The sequence below is a fragment of the Peromyscus eremicus genome, chromosome 1 (assembly GCF_949786415.1).
Source record: "Peromyscus eremicus chromosome 1, PerEre_H2_v1, whole genome shotgun sequence".
NCBI classification, from domain to species: domain Eukaryota; kingdom Metazoa; phylum Chordata; class Mammalia; order Rodentia; family Cricetidae; genus Peromyscus; species Peromyscus eremicus.
In genome coordinates this window covers 111,583,302-111,601,259 of record NC_081416.1, presented here as the reverse complement: position 1 = coordinate 111,601,259, position 17,958 = coordinate 111,583,302, and the positions used below count along the sequence as shown (strand labels likewise).

Below are 17,958 nucleotides of genomic sequence, written 5' to 3'. Positions count from 1 at the left end.
GCTAATCCTCCTCTGGCTACTATAGCTTTGCAGCTCCTTGACTTCATTGTGTTGGTGGTGAATACTTCCTATCGCTGTGCTGTGCATGTTTCTTTGTACTAGAAACTTCCAACTGAGTTGTACCCTGTGTGATGGGTTACTTGGATCTATAAGCCACAACTGAGCTGTGTTGCATGAAATGAACGTGCTTTTTTTGCATGCAACTGCGTTTTAAGAAAGGGGCTGTAGAGAAGTAGATAGTCAGGATTGTATTGAACAATTCTAGAATGCGGGAAAAACCGTGTGCTGAGAAATCATTCACTGTAGCTAACTCTCCTGTTAAATATTTCTTGAGTCATTTCTCAATTCAACTGTGGTAGGGAGCTGTGAAGAGAAAGTGTTGCAGATTGTCCTATACGTGAGAAATGAGGAAGTCAGAAAACAGTGCGTCCATTTGTGTTTGCATGTGCCGAGAGCTTGAGGCCCAGCTGTGTAATCAGAAAGTAAGACTGTTGACTCCTGTTGAAATTCTACCTCCCAAACATTCTGTTTGCTTCCTCAGTGGTGGGATCTTTCCCATTTTCAGAATAATGGCTCACTTCTTTCCAGGACCACTGCACTGCATCACTGCTGGGGTCTGTTCATGGCAGTCAGTGAAAATGCTTCCAGGAACTGTGTGGTTGACGTCACAGAAGCCATAGCCAAGAGCTTAACAAACTAGGCTCATGGCTCTCAGAGACAATGCAATGAGTGTGTACATATGTAGCCACTTTTATGTCCATACACACTCTTTTGCCCATAATCCCTTCTTGGGTCTCAACAGAGTTTTATGGAAGTGACTCAACAGACAACCTTTGTGGCTCCTGATTTCCCTTTCACTTAGTACAAAATGGTGTAACTTCTGTCCTTGGAAAACAAGCCAACAACAGCTCTGGAGTAGAGTAGACAAGGTAACAGTGATTACATCAAATGAAAGCTGGAAGGCTCTGACCAGAGTGACTTCTGATATGAAGCCTAGAACTGGAGTTCCAAAATCCAGCACATGATCCACTGCCTATCAAACACACTGGAGAAAATTATGGATGCACAACATCAGACTTTTTTTCTGTTGTGTAACAGGATTCCCAGGGTATTTCAATATAGCCCTGGGAGATAGATAGATAGATAGATAGATAGATAGATAGATAGATAGATAGATAGATACATCTTCAGTTCACAAACTGGCATTTTGTAATAAGCTATTCATTTGGGAGAGTCTGTGGTGGTAGTTAAGATAAGCATTAGTTCCCAGTTACTCCATTAGGTGGTCTTATCAACTTTTAGAACTCTCAGATCTCATCAGTCCAGAGACTGGATTTTATAAATGTTGTCTGACTAATGAAATTAGGAGGACAGAAAGAGTAGGGTGTAAAGTGTGGAGCTAGAGCCCAACAAATCCAATAGACCAACTATCTCTGAGTCAGATTCAGATGTAGAGAGGTGACCACTTCAATATGTACTTCAAGAAGAGCCCACATTTTTTTTTACAACAGCAAAATACCATTCAAGTTTTGTGTGTTCACTTGTTTGAATATGGTCAAGGTAATGACAAGGCTTATTTCACTGATCTGTCAGAAGGGGGACTATGGCAAGCATAAGTAATGGCATTTTATTGAAATAATATCCTAAGCCCCACAGATAAGCAGAGTTAACTGGGCACAACTGGTCTTTTATTTATAACTTTTCTTCTCATGTCCTTGGCATCAAATAGAAATTAAGAAAAAGAAAAAAAGTGATGACAGGAAGGCAGAAAGAGTAAGGACAAGATGTGTTTTGATTGTCTGAGAATGTTTCAGGAGAGGAAAAGACCAAAAAATACAATAAAAAAAAAAAAAGCCAAAATTCACAAGATGAGGATATCTTTTTCCCCCATTTTATACTTGATCTCATAAATAAACAGATAAATTATGGTAATAAGTCTTAAATAAAAATTAAGAGAAAAATGGGTCAAGATGGAAAATAATTTTATGAAAATAATTTCTAAGTGAAGGGCTGGAATAGTTAGTTCCCATTTGCTTACGTGGAACTAAAGATTTAACAAGAAGATTAATAGATGCATATGAGACACCTGCAGATACTACCCTCATCTGCTGCCATGGTTTCCTTCCTTTGGTGTGTGTGTGTTCTTCCTAAAGTCTCCTCGAGTCACAACTCAAACTAGTAACACATAGTCACACACCATCCTTCCTCTGCAAAGACTTGAACCTATTCTGTGCTGTTTATTGAACGCACACTCCCAGGAAAGAACTAAAAGAAACTCAATTGACCATTAAAAACCCAGTAAAGCCATTGGTTTCTTTAGGGAAATTGCAGAATAGATAGGAAAATTCCTATCTGGACTTATTCCTCCAGAGCTTTGGTGGCTGCTGAATAGAATTCAACAATACTATAACCACAAAAGAGCTAACCCTGTCACATCATCTTACATTGCTATATTGTCAGGGTCATAGACAGAAGTTCTCTTATTAGTTAGTTACTTTTCTCATTGCAAGGTGACAAAATGGCTGACCTAATGAAACTTAAATAAGGTGACACTTATTTGAGTCGTATCATTATGAGGAAGTCAGAGTGGCAGGCATTAAGGCAACTGGCCACATCACATCTGCAGTCAAGTAGTAAGGGGTGATGAGTGCTGGTGCTCAGCTTGCTTTCTCCTTTTTTATCTGGAGACTAATATTTATTTATTTACTCTCCTGAACTTATGGACTAGTATCTCCCACAATTAGCATGGGCCTTCTCACCTAGGGTAACCTTGTCTTGATAATCCCTCACAGACAGGACCAGAGATTGTTTCCATGATGATTCTAAATCCTGTCAAGTTAGCAATTGAAATTAATTCCTATGCTTCTTCACTTCTATCCCACCTTCACCCAAACACTGTTAAAGGAATTAGACCGTCACATGCACCCACTGCCACACTAGCTCAATGAAGTGCTAAATTTCTAGTTTCTCTTTACATTCACAGTTTATTATGTGTGTGCATGTCTCTGAACAGAGTGTAATTTTTCATCTTTTCACAGTGTATGGTCTTAGTGTGTGTCAGAATCTTTCTAACTGCAGAAGTAAAAGAAACCCCCGTCCAGGGAAGTGCTATAGACATGGGTACTCTCTCAACCCTGTTGTTGCCAAGTAGGTTCACACACAGATAGTCTACCCTCAGGAATGACTAAAGCTCAGTAATGGATAATATGAACTCCAGTCTCCACAGGGACACAGGGAATAATTGCTAGAGTCTGTGTTCTGATGTGTGCGTGCTTGCCCATGAAAAGAATCATAGTTACCCTGTCTCCAAAAAGGGCTTCTTTAGTCCAGAGAAGTAGATGGATGTGTAGTCACACACTTTATGAAAAGGTGAGACATTAATTTTATGAAGTATTAACATCCAATCACTTGAATAACTGATTTCACCTAGTATATATAGCATCTCATTTTAGCAGTTACAGTTGTGTAATAGTGTCTTAGAGAATCTGGTAGCTACATAATAGTCACTGTTAAATTAGTAGAAAGGCTAAGGCACCCAATTCTGTGCAATTCAAGGTCCACAGAAGAAAAAGAGTGTGCCCTTACAGTGCAACAGAGATCAGCTGGGTGCTCAATGATAGATCAGGACCTCTAGGAGTCTTTGATGTCATCCTCCCCAAAGTCAATTTCATGTTAATTTCTTCAGTTAGAGAGATATAAAATATACAAATATGCTAGCATTCCTGTAACTACTGTGCATCACACAGTACACTAGTCTCTTTTCGTATGTTATAACCTAAGTTCTCCAAAGAACACATAAAGTATTTTCTTTTCTATAGGTGAGAGAAATGAATCTAAAGTTAATGTTAAATGGCTAACATGGTAAAAAATTTACTGAAAATCCTAAAGTTGAAGTGACATTATAACCTGGCTCATATTCTCAGCAATGTGTGTCCCCAAGATGTAATTTTAACTCTTTAATCACCATTTACAAAGAATGAACACACTACAGCACTTGCCTACCTCTAATGCTGAAATAAATTAAATGGGATTGTGTGAGCACAGTATTCTATTTAACACAAAATGGTCATTGAACAAATTATACATTGAAAAACAAACAAACAAACAAACTATTCCTCAAGGCCTCCAACCTAGAAAGTTCTTCTGTGCCTTGTTCTTTCCTACCACTATTGTCTTCTCAAAACTCAATTCTGAATGAGTGAGTAAAACCAAAGATAATAACAACAAAAAACATTCAGTCGTGTAATCCCCCTGCTTGAAATGTGAAGTATCCCATAGTAAGGTTCAAAACCAGCCTCCCAACATATAGCAGGTGCTAAGACACAACACACACTGTTTGGAGTGCTCTGTTCATAACATCTTTCATTTCTTCTTTGAGAAAGGTAAATGGTAGAACTCAAGTTGGAGCACAACTCACTCCGAGTCAAACTAATAATTACAGTATTGTCATCTAGATAAAATCCAACATCAGGCACTCAGAAGGCAAGACAATTCATTCTTCAAAGCTGACCCAAACTCACTATTTGACCTTTATTCTTTCTCCTTCGGCATATAAACTCTATGTTCCAGATAGCCCAAATAGCTTACCTTTCACTAAACACACATGCCTGATGTCAAGTCTTGAGATACTCTTCATGAATTAGTTTTATTTTAAATTATTTGATCCTAGGATGTTATCTTGTAAGAGAAATTATGGAAAATAGCAACAGGAACTCAATGACACTCATGTTTTTATGTTTAGTCAGTGGTCTTGCCCAGCACCCTCTTGTTTGAGAAAGGAAAGAGCTGATCAAAGAATTTTGTTAGGCTGCTGTCTTTGACTCAATATATTCCTTGCAAATGCTCTTACTGTCTTTCTTGATCTCTCTCTGTCTCTCTCTGACTTGTTTTCTCTCTTGTCTCTGTCTCTCTATGTCTCTGTCTTTGTCTCTCTCTCTCTGCCCCTCCTTCCCTACCCAATTATACATATATTACATAGTTGTTTATAAATCATTCTAGTTACATATATACATATATATGCATGTATTTTGAGATAATACCTTCTGCAGTTCATGAGTTCCTATAACATGTGAGAAAGAAATTGAAATACTTTCTTATGAAATAAACCAAGCAGAAAAAGAAGACACTTGCTTTACAGTCAGGAACTTAAAATTATAATGATGTTAAGTGTGTGCTGGATTTTGTAGAGTACTTTCTGCTTTTAGTCTCCCTTCATAATATGGATAAAATCTTGCAACTGCATACACTGTACTTTGTTCCTATTAGGTAGGAAGTGTTGAAAAGTGAGCAGAAACTAGACAGCAAAGTTTAGTACTCTGAAATTTGAATTAATCGTTTCATCTAATTCCATGTCTCATAAACTAGTTTAAACTGATTCTTCAACATAGTTTTGTTTTAAGATGTTAGCTCATTATTTATACACAAACAGGATGCTTTAAGCATACAGTAAATTCTAAAATATATGAAATGAACTTTCCACACCTAACAGTTTTTCACTATGATACTTCACATTCCTTGGAGATTTGCCACGCTGTTCTATCAGTCAGTTTGACTTGGGCAATTTCGTTAAGATGTATCCACCTGAGTTTTCATATCTACAGTAATAATAGCTATGTAATACTGAACACTCAGGATTGTATAATTTGCCTCATTTCACTAATTCTCCCAGCCTGCAATTTGACACCTGGTACCATTCTGAGCACTGAAGATACACACAGCTCCTGCCCTGGGGGTGCTCTAGATTTAGTGTGGGAGTTGACTTGCAAATAGTAGACCCATTTAGAAAAGTGTTATGACACACAGCTGTTGTGAAGGTCAAATATGATAAAACAAGTAAAAAAATAACTCATGAGCACTGGAAGTTCTATTGCAATGGAGCATTACTCTCTCAGGACTCTATTACCATCCCCAATCCTGTGTTTTATGCAAGGTTTATAAAAAAGCTGAATTCCCTGACCAGCCCACAGATACAAACAACTGAATCTTGTTTGGTTGTTTTCTTTACTAACTTGCAATGTGACTTTTATAGCGATTGCTGAGAAAGAAATCATCTCCTATTTTGGAAAAGCATACACAAAACTAAACCCCCTTCTAATCTTAGTTGGAACACTTGACACAAAGCTTGGAAGATATATGTCATGATGATCTACAGTTTAGGTTTTAGATTTCAGTGTAGGTAAGTGAATCCCGGATCAAAATAAAGCACTTAATTTAAGAAAGAAAACTGTAATGACTTAATAAGATGCCAAAATTTTGCACATACTCAAAGGCACTTTTTACTTTGTGAAGTAATGTCTCTTAATGGGAACTTGGGTGCAGCAATGGTGGTACTGGTAGCATCAGGTACTTTTAACGACTTTTGAATAGGCCTCCTGTTGTTGTTAAACCACAGAAGATAGGACAAAATGGTTCTTCTATGAGAATTTTGTTAGACATTAAAGGCTTGGGAAGAAATAATCTTTGGAGCAATTATCACAGAAATATATAGCCACTGATAGGAAGAAAAGAAGAAAAATCCACATCATAGAAACTGACAGAAAGGTTTTGGGACATTAGACATGGTGGGATACAATTTCCCTGTCAAATTTGCAATATGCACATTAATGGATTTTGTTTATCTATGTTGCTTAAAGTCCCTGGTCATTAGACGGCATTAAGCTGTGCTTTACTTGCAAATCAGTCCTTGAAACATTTTTTTCAGTAGCAAATTTTTTTCTGAAATCTTCTTATGTTAAGAAAAACCCAATGAGCACAAGCAAATGTGTTTTCTCCCCAGTACATTCCATTCCATTTTCACTTTGTCACACTCATTTATACCTTAGCATCATGGCACAACATTCCTATACTATCAAAACTATCACTTAAATAACCCTGTTTTGCTTAAGTCACTTCTCTGTTCTTCAATCTCTAAGGGACCAATTAACTTTAAAAAAATATCATCCTCTATGGAAGTGATGCTAAATTTGAAATGCCACCAATGGGTGAAGCAGTGAAGGAGGTCCAAGAAGATAATAGATAATGATGCCTCAAGTCAAACAATCTAGAAAAAGATCTAATACATAGCATTAACTAATTTATACTTTTATAGCAGAAGAATAGAACAGAAATGGACCATGAGTGTTTCTTTTACTGCTCATTTATTAGTCAAGCATGTAGACTATAATTGGTCTGTGTTAGACCATGTATCTATTTCAGATAATGAAAAGCCCAAAGCAATTTAATAGTACGTTATTCAAATAGTAGAAGAAAAGAGGGGGAAAATATAAAGTCTTAAGTTGGAGATGCCCACACAGAATTCATAATGCAGATAAAAGGTGCAAACTCTACCTTTTGAAGCCTTACTGCTACACCATCCCCACATACTCAAACAAACAGTGACTATCTCTTAAACATTCTTTGTGGGTTTCTGAAATTTGGATTCTGCTGTCTTGATGAAGAGCAATGTCTTTCACTCTCATAGTATTTCATTATGTTCCATCAACCACTGAAGCCTGGTGCATTTCATCCACTTTGGAAAGTTGGCTTTCTTTGTCCACTGCTGCTGGCAATGTTTTTATTCCTTACTGTGAAGTTTTTAATTCTTTGTCATCTGTCCTACATCAAAGCTATGGAAATTGAACGCTTATTCTTGTTCTCCACTACTTCTCACTGCCCTTGTCCTTTGCAGCCTCCCACCTCTTATCCTCTTCCTCATTTCAAAGTTCTAAGAACAAACAACTCATCTCTGTCAAATTATTGTGACTAAATACTGGCAGCCATCTTTTTTTTTTTTTTTTTTTTTTTTTTGGTTTTTCGAGACAGGGTTTCTCTGTGTAGCTTTGCGCCTTTCCTGGAACTCGCTTTGGAGACCAGGCTGGCCTCGAACTCACAGAGATCCGCCTGGCTCTGCCTCCCTAGTGCTGGGATTAAAGGCGTGCACCACCACCGCCCGGCTTTGTATGTATATTTTTCTCTTCGTTTCTTTCTTTCTGTCACTTTTGAAATATGTCTTACCTGTTAATATTTCTCATCTACAAAATCAAAAGTGTTGACAATTGAAAACCACTTGTAAAGATACCATCTATCATTTGTTACCTATTGTCTTGGGGTTTATATTGATATGATAAAATACCACAGCCAAAGCAACTTGGAAAACAAAGCATTTAGCATTGGACTCATGGTTCCAGAGAGCTGAAGTTCCTGACCATCAGGGCAGGCAGCACAGCAGCAGGCAAGCAGGTAGGCACTGAAGCAGTAGTTGAGAGCTTACATCTGATCCACAAGCATGAGGCAGAGAAAGATAACTGTAAATGATGCAGATTTTTGAAAGCTAAGCCCATTCCTGTCATACACCTCCTCCAATAATGCCACATCTTCTAATTCTTCCCCCAAAGTTTCATTAACTGAGGGCCAAGTATCTAAATATATGAGCCTCTGGAGGACAACTCCCAGTTTTACTTATTTTACTTATTTTATTCTTTGATGTTTTTCATTGGAAAAAATTTAAGACAATATATTGTGGTCATGGTTCCCCTCCCCCATGTCCTCCCAGAATATCTCCAACAACTCAACTCTATCCACTTTCTTTCTCTTTGTCTCTAAAAACAAACAAAAATAAAGCAAGAAAGCAGACACATACACAAATACACACAAAACCCCCACAAAACACAAAATTGAAAAACTAAAATATACAGACAAAAGACCAAAACTCTTTTAAATGCTTAAATAAAGCAACATGAGATGAAAAAAATCTACAAAAATGCCATTGAGTTCATTTGTGTTGGCTATATACTCCTGGGCATGAGGCCTGACCTGAAGTGTGGTTCATATACCCAGTAAGACTCCATGGGAGAAAATTATTTTTTTCTTTGCAGGGTATATAAATTGCAGATAGCTTCTTGGTTAGGCATGGGAGCCCATGTCCACTTTCCTCTGTCAGCACTGAGACCCCATCTGATTTGAAACTATACAGGCCTTGTGAGTGCCGGCTCCATTTTTGAGAGTAATATGTGCATCTCTTCTGTTGTGTCTGGAGGACATTGTTTCCTTAGAGTTATCTATCCCCTCTTACAATCTTTCTATCTCCTCTTCTTCATATGCTCCCTGAGTTCTGATTGGAGATGTTTGGTGAAGAAATTCCATTTAGAAATGAGTGCTCCATAATCTCTCACTCTCTACACATTGTCCAGTCATCTGTCTCTGTGTTAGTTCTCATCTGCTACAAAAAAAAAAAAAAAAAAAAAAAAAAGCTTCTCTGGTGATGGCTGAGCAAGGCACTGATCTATGGGTATAGCATATGTCATTGGGAGTCATTTTATTGCTGTGTTCCTTTAATAGAACAATAGTACACAGTTTTCTATGGAGGCCATTCTCTTTCAAACCACCACATCCATATTTGTTCGAACACCAAAAATTTTAAGATAGCATGTCTATAGATTATTCATACAATTAAAACATACACCATTTACTGAAATTCCAAAAATAAGTCATAGAAAACTAGAACTACCCAGAAAAATGGTTTTATTATTTCAAAGCATGAATAAAGATTGAAAACTGTCACATAATATTAATATATATGGGTGTTAGCTTTGAATGCCTTCATCAAGACATCTAGTCATTATCTCTGGCAAAAGTTGTTGCCTGATCGACTGACATTATTGAAATTAATCACCAGCAAGGTGTGCAGGGAGTTTTCTTGCTTTTCTGAGTAAGTATATGACTAACAAGTACTGAGGCATGGGGTAAAACAATATAAATCAAGTGACTAACCTTATCTACTTAAAGCACAAACTATTTCCAAACACTACCTAAAGTTTTTCTTCCATAAAATAAGGAAAGGTAATGTGTGTGTGTGTGTGTGTGTCTGTCTGTCTGTCTGTCTGTGTCTGTGTTTGTATCTGTACCTGTGTGTCTGTGTGTGTTTGTGTGTGTGAGTATTTAGTGTAAGGTCATGGGCATTGAAATCAAAACTCTAAGTCATGATGTGGCATTTGTTATTAACTCCAACTGTGTAGGATAAGCAACCTAATCTCACTGAGCTTATCATCTTTTAAAAGGTTGTATCATCTTTTATAAGGCCTATAATGGCATTGGTCCCACCCATCCTTGACAGTCAGATCTTTCCTAAAAGTCCGTTACATAGCACTTTGCACATAAAGATGGTGTCCTTTTTGTTTTGCATTTGTGTTTGGTAGTTTAGTCCTTGGCTTCATTTCCTTATAGCTAAGTGTTTTCTCTATATGTCTCTAATGCATATGTCACCAGAGATGTTAGATAGTTTCTATCAGCATGATAGTTTTTACATACATTTATGCTGTAATTGAGGAAATTTATATAGATCATGTCTCCATTTTCATAGATATTAGAGTATATTTCTTAATGTAATTTTAAAAATCAAGATGTCAACTTTTAAGCAAAGCTCTATTCTTTCACTTACTTTGGGAAAGTCTGAATATAAAAATATTAACTTCCTTTCTTTTATAAAACTCGAACACTTTATAGTTCACAGAAAGTAGAAAGTAAAGTATATTGACAAAAGTTTTCTCAAACAATATAACTACAATCGCAAATTTTCTGCTTGTAATAGATTTCATTTATTAGTTCTTTCATTAGCCTACTATTTTCTGATAAATTCTACGGGCATCATTAGTTAAGAATGTTTCAAGTTTCTTATTGTTTTTAAAATATTTTTGTCTTAAGCAGCACATACTTACAGTACAACTCCCTTCTGGCTAACCTCAAAACCAAAATACACAAACAAGAGAGCTTCATTAATGAAGGCCATTTTAAAAAAATGTCTTTTGGGGTATGTATTTGATTACTTTTCTGGCCTGAAATTTTGTAAGTCAGGAAGGCTCTAATAACCATTCAACAACAACAACAACAACAACAAAAAAAAAGAAGTTAGGATTTTGTGGGGTTTTTTTTTTTGGTTTTTCAAGACAAGGTTTCTCTGTGTAGCTTTGCGCCTTTTCCTGGAACTCACTTGGTAGCCCAGGCTGGCCTCGAACTCACAGAGATCCACCTGGCTCTGCCTCCCCAGTGCTGGGATTAAAGGCATGCGCCACCACCGCCCGGCCTTGTTTTTGTTTTTTTTTGTTTTTGTTTTTTTTTTGTTTTTTTAATTCAACAAAATGAAAATGTTAATGCTTATATGCTTCCTTTTATCACACCAAAACCCTAAATTAGCTTTGAGAAGGGACAGAACTACACAAATTGTTCAGCTGCATTTAATATTAACAGACATTATATAGTCTACAGAGTTTTGTGATGGTCAAACTCTGATGTGTCCTGTCTAATGATGGCATGCTGGGGCAAGATGCTCCAATTTCCTCAGATTTGGGCAGATGAATAGAGAGACAGGAGAAGTTACCAACCTGATATTCAGAGCCTATTGCAATGAATAAATTATTTAAGTGTTTTACACAGAAAGGACGAATAACAACTGCTGAGAATCCAGGTAAAATGTACCTTTTTGGCAGCCCAGAAATGTAAACAAAAGAGAACTCTCTTTCAAATTACATTACATTTTTTTCTTTCCATGACAAAGAGATAATTACCATAAAAGGGAGATTTTATATATAGAGAGAGAGACTTTTCGAGACAGGATTTCTCTTTGTAGCTTTGCACCTCTCCTGGAACTCACCTTGTAGCCCAGGCTGGCCTCGAACTCACAGAGATCCACCTATCTCTGCCTCTGGAGTGCTGGGATTAAAGGCTTGTGCCACTACCCACTACCGCCCAGCTTTTCTTCTCTTTGGGGGAGGGGGTAGATGTTAGATTTTACAGTATTATACTTTGAAAAGGATTAATGTTCCTTGGATGAACAAGAAGTGGTATTTTGCCCCTCTCCCCAGTGGAGGGACTGTCTTATCCCTTCCTTTATCACTTCTCTTTTGAGAATACATGTACTGGGGAGCAGTTAAAATCTATAGACAAGTAAAGGAAAATCCCCTTGCTTTTCTTGCCTCTGTCCGCTAGAACAATCTTATAATCCTGCAGCTGAAACAATACTTCCCAATTGAAATAATCAATATATCTTACTTCATATAAATGAAAGATGTAATGATGATGAATAATCCTTTACATTTGCAGAGATGCAGCACTTGGTTGAATACCAAGTGATCATCTGGGTTCCTTCTAGATGTAATGTGAGTGGATGTTTCTTTTCCTACTCTTTGCTGATAAGGAAAGATCTTAAGTGGTCGGTCTGTCAACATCAGTCAGGGGCAGTTCTCAAAACCACAACCTGAGTCCTATCTCTTCTCAATTACCCAAACTGTCTCAGTAAACTTTCAGCACTGAGACAACTCACTAAAACCAGTGTGTGTGTGTGTGTGTGTGTGTGTGTGTGTGTGTGTGCTTATATATGAGTTACAAAAATAATTGATTTGTGATTTTCATTATAGACATCGATATGCTTTTATATTTAGTTAATAAAATGTCTTTGTACATACTACATAACAAATAGATCTAGAATTTAATTTTGCTCATACTAGATGTAGTTGAAACACACAAAAATACAGTATAAACATGTTTTAAATGATATACATTGATCCAGTTAATTATTACATACAAAAATAATTTAAGCAATATTATACTCTGTACAATTCACTAGGTGTTGTGGGTATGACAAGGAACAAATTGCCTGTCTGTGCATTTACAGCATCCCACCCAGAAGATGAGGCAGCTATAAGGCAGGGTCCTTGCATACCTAAATACTGTGGTTGTGAGAATCCAACTGAGCAGTGGTTGGGTGGGAAGATGTTTTTTACAAGACAGTTAAGCTGAAATAAATGGAAGGAAGGATGGATGGAAGGCAGGAAAGAGGGAGAGACGGAGGGAGGGAGGAAGGGAAGGAAGGAATAAGTTAATTAATTAATTAAGGTGGGTGCCAAGCAAGGGAAGGAAGACAGGATGTGCTTAAGCAAAAGAGGAAGTATTAATAAGACCTCTAGAATGCCCCATGTTGGGTGCCAGTTGTTGTTTGAATCTTAGAGGTCTTATTAATAGAAAACTGTGAGCCAGATATTGTAGTGAAAGCTGAAAAATCAGAGAAGCAGAACAGCCAGCCACTAGTTCTTACCTCTACAAAGTCCTCTGCCTAAAGAGAGTGAGTTCCTGTTTCCTCACGCCTTATATACCGTTCTCTACTCTGCCATATTATTTCCTGGGATTAAAGGCATGTGTGCTTCCCAAACAAAGGTATGAGATCTCAAGTGCTGGGATTAAAGATGTGTGCCACCACTGTCTGACCTCTCTGTCTAATCTAGTGGCTGCCTCTGTCCTCCAATCCTCAGGCAAGTTTATTAAGGTACACAATATATCACCACAGGGAAGAACAAGGCAGCAGTAGGGAGGACAATGAGAGCTTTCTGGAAGAAAGTGGAATGAGTGTGATCACCCAAGAAAACAGTGTAGGATGATAAAACTTGGGGTGGGTTTGGCCACAGGACTGTGGAGCTCCAGTCAGACAAAGGAGAAACAACTAGGAAGACTTTGTGGAGTTACAAACTGTTTTACTTTCCATGGAATTATCTTCTTCTGAAACCCAGAAACAAAATAGCACTAAATACAGAGGTTTCTTTGCTGACATGTTGTGTTCACATGGAACAAGAGACATCCAGTCCTTACCACATCTTTTAACCTGCATTGTCTCATTTAATACTCAAGATAATTTTACCAAATGAGCAACCCATTTCTCAATTACCACATCTTTTAACCTGCATTGTCTCATTTAATACTCAAGATAATTTTACCAAATGAGCAACCCATTTCTCAATGAAGCATAGGAATTTTTTTTATATTCCAAACATCTTGGATAGTAGATCTAGAATTAAAACCCAGGTTTTAAGATCTCTTTTCCATTGTACTTACATGACTGCAAATACTGGACCTGTTAGCTGAAGAATCTTCTTCAGTCTTCATTGCTCATTTAGATTCTTCTGTCATAGAACAGAGTAGTTAAGGTTGCTGTCTTCATGGCAACTACATTCAACAAAGAAACAGACTGATGCAAGTAGCTTTTCTTTCTCAACAAATTCCCTTTACTAGGGAACAAAATGTCATTCATTTTTCAGAGGGGAAAGAAGGCCTCACAATAATTGGACTCCACTTCTTGGGTATCTTCTATACCTAGTCATATTGCCTTGTTAATTCTCTCTCTCTCTCTCTCTCTCTCTCTCTCTCTCTCTCTCTCTCTCTCTCTCTCCCCTTAGAATTATTTCTTACACATTTACTCAAAGGTTTTCTAATACACTATATCACTGCATTACTATGTATGAAAGAAAAGACTATCAATGTTAACATAGAAGTTATATTTTATCACTGTAAATTGAGGGGGAAGAGAGAAGGGGAGGGAGGAAGAGAGTGAGAGGGAGCATGTGCACATGTGTGTGTGTGTTTGTGTGTGTGTGTGTGTGTGTGAGAGAGAGAGAGAGAGAGAGAGAGAGAGAGAGAGAGAGAGAGACTTTTAAAATCAGATGTTTTCAAAACCTTCCTACTAGAAAACAAAGCATCCCTAGGGTAACACTTGGAAGAACTGTTCCAGTTACTCTTCTGGTTTCTAGCCCATGTTTTGTATTAAAAGGCGTGCAGTGACCTGAAAGTCTAATTACCCCTCTCCAAATGTCTGTTTCTTAGGCTGCTGGTAACAGAAAGTGGGACTAGTTGGCAGCCATCCTCTGAATCAAATCCCATAAATAACCTGGGCAATTATTCTGTGCTATATTGCAGGAGTTAGTGGACACTTGGGAAGAAAAGTGTAATGCACTCTGAACTCCATGTCAGGTTAATGCAAAGTTGAAATATAAGTACCTAAACTATTAGAAGGAAAGTCGAGCATCTGTCGGCACTCCTTCTGCTACTACAGATGTACAGCTATCTGCAAACTCGGGAATGACTCATCCCTTCTTACCCGAAGAGTGGTGGAGTGGGGGACACTTCATTTTCTGAGTTTTGGAGAGTACTAGATGGCAATATATTGAGATGATTAAAGAGATTGTGAGTTCACATGAAGGAGCAGAGAAAGGAAAACTGCAAAGTGCCAGGGGGTGACAAAGCAATATTAAGCAGAATAAGCAAGAGCCAAGAACACTGCTGAGGAAGCTGTGGAAAGGATGGTCTGTCATCCGAGAAGTGTCTTAGCTCAGCTCCTGTGGTGGGTGCAAACAGGAAACCTCAAGTGGGTGGAGTCAGGACTCTGCCTCACAAAATCAGCCAAGCCCTCCAGCAAGGAGGCCTAGGGAGCAAGTAGAACCCAGAAAACAAGAACTGCTTTCCATCAGGGTTTCTCAGCTTATGAAACACTTGCTACAGAGTCACTTCAGTGGGGAAGGCCTTGAACAAAATTCTTAAAATATGAATTCATGTGCTTAGGCCCAATCCAGAATATCAGAATTTCTTGAGGGCACACTTTGTTATTCGGAAGAAATTCCATTGATGAGTCTATAAATAATTAAGTTTAGTTACTCAAACTAAGTTTAGTGGCAACCTCTGCTTGAGAGGGAAATTTTCATTCTTTAACACTTTATTTATACTGGGTGGAAAAATACTGGCTGGAAAAAACGTGACAGACACCTTGCCATCCTCAAGGGTTCACAAAAGGATCCTTCCATGAGCTATTCCTGCAAGGCATGCAATATCCTCTGGTCACCATCATGTTTCTCGTGGACCGTCTACAGTCTGGTGGCTACCAGCCATTTTGGCAGAAAGAAGGATGCAGATTCTGAAGTTGAAGCATCATTGCCGTCTTCACCAGGGTAGCTTTCAGAGCACAGGGGTAGCCTGGGAGAGAAAAGAGTGAAGAAGGCCTTTTGAACCTCCTGTCAGCCAGCCAGGTGACACTCTTCAAGACCCTAATTTTAGATCACAGTGCTAGGTGCTCAAGGCGATACACCATGCTTTCTCTGATGAAATTATTATTCAACTTGCAGGCCGAAAACAAATTTATAAGAAGGACTCTTGTAGTGTAGAAAATTTTAATTAATTAGAAATGTGTATGTGTGTTCATTAAACTTGCATTTTCCAGCAGATAAGCCAGACTAAATAAAACCATATTCAAAATCAAGAGTTCACACAGCGGTTCCTAGGTATATATGGCCACCTGCAGAATAAGTGCTGAGCTGGAATCACTGTCTCCTTGGTAATCCTGACTCACCTTTCCCTCACTCTCCTAACTGCTGGTGAGTTGAGGTCTTGGTGTAATTAATGATCCATCTGTAGGCTGCTAACCCTAAGGAGCCTGTGGCTCCATGCCAGGCTTTTCTACACACAACACAATGGTGCCAACCTCCACATCTGTATTTGCAGCACAAAGCATGGCTGCACTCATGGTGAGGTACGAATGCCTGCAAAATACTGATAAACGATCCTTTATCCTAATATTTAATCGCTTTGTTGTAATAGTACAATGAAGGGCAGCTAACACATCCTTTAACTCAAACACAATCTCTTCCCATACTGTCCTGGTGGGTCGCCTCTTCAAGGATGACAGAATGTCCTTCTTGCTCAGGTCCCCATCACCTCCCACCATTGGGGAAGCCACATGGAAGCCTGCTAGGGTGCATGCTGAGTCACCTCTCTGCTCTCTTCTCTCCACAGCTCCAACGGAAAATCCGTGACATGGGCCCAGAACGAAAAGAGCAGCCGAGGGCAGCACCTGTGGCAGCGGCTGTCCGTTCACATCAACAAGAAGGAGAATCCCAATCAGACAGCGGTCATCAAACCATTCCCCAAGAGCACAGAGAGCCGCGGGCCGGGTGCAGGGGCGGGTAGCTCGGGCCCCCCCGGGGCGGCGGGCGCTGGTGGCTCGGGATGCGCGGTGGCAAGTGGCCCAGAGCCTCCTGATGCGGGCACCAAGGCGTTGTACGACGTGGTGGAGGCAGAGGAGCGTTTCCCAGCAGCTGCCAGGCCGCGCTCTCCTTCGCCCATCAGCACGCTGAGCCACCTCGCCGGCTCGGCGGGCCGCACAGACGACGACGCGCCGTCTCTGCACTCGGAGACGGCGGCGCGCAGCAGCTCGTCCCAGGGCTCGCTCATGGAGCAGATCAGCAGCGTGGTGACGCGTTTCACCGCCAACATCACGGAGCTCAACTCCATGATGCTGTCCACCGCGGCGGCGCCCGGGCCAGCCGGTGCCCCTATCTGCTCGTCCTACCTGATCCCCAAAGAGATCCAGCTGCCCACTACCATGACGACTTTCGCGGATATCCAGCCACTGCCGGCCATCGAGGTGACCGGAGGAGCTCAGCAGATGGCAGGGGCGTCACCTGCCCAGGAGACTCCTGCAGGAGCCGAGGCTGCACCAGGCAAACCCGACCTGGAAGAGCTGGTAGCCCTCACTCCGCCATCTCCCTTCAGGGACTCGGTGGACTCTGGGAGCACCACCCCAAACTCGCCGGTCTCTGAGTCAGCCCTCTGCATCCCATCGTCTCCCAAATATGACACTCTCATCATCAGAGATTACACGCAGAGTTCCTCGTCGTTGTGAGCCACTGGAAACTTCTCTGGAATCGGCATGAGCAGCAGGAGACCTCGGTGTTCACACATGGGCGCAGCGACACCCATAATCACCCCAACAGAGAACCTGAGGTGAACGATGCCAAGGGCACACACCGTGGAGATACGAGATCAATAGTGCTATTTCACAACAGCCGATGACGACACCAACTACACATCTTCTGGCAGATTATCTTCTAGTGGCCTTAGAAAACATGGGCTTTTAAGAAACACTGCTTCTCTTTTTGAGTGCTGACCAGGAATGGGTGAAGCAGTTACAATACCAAGTGCTTTGCTCTGAGGCAGCAACAGTGTGAAACAGCACCCTGGACCGTGAAAAGTGGAGTTAATAAGCAACTGTAAACAGTTTTGTTTGTTTACTTCATTTTCCCAGAAGAGTCTTTGATTCACCAAACACTGAATGTACATTTTCTAACAAACTCAAAAATCTGGGACCAAAAAGTTAACCTTTCTGTTTTTTCC

At 39.7% G+C, this 17,958-nt stretch overlaps 1 protein-coding gene across 2 annotated transcripts in view; it reads left to right on the top strand.

Moving 5' to 3' along the window:
* The window catches only part of Grm5 (glutamate metabotropic receptor 5), a 455,620-nt gene extending 437,933 nt beyond the window's left edge, over positions 1-17,687 (top strand). For both annotated transcript variants that reach the window (XM_059271812.1, XM_059271820.1), the window contains one exon: positions 16,579-17,687. In XM_059271812.1, the coding sequence (XP_059127795.1) occupies positions 16,579-17,467 (889 nt within the window). In that variant the 3' untranslated portion in view covers positions 17,468-17,687. The remainder of the gene's footprint in view (positions 1-16,578) is intronic.
* The last annotated feature ends 271 nt before the right edge of the window (positions 17,688-17,958 follow it).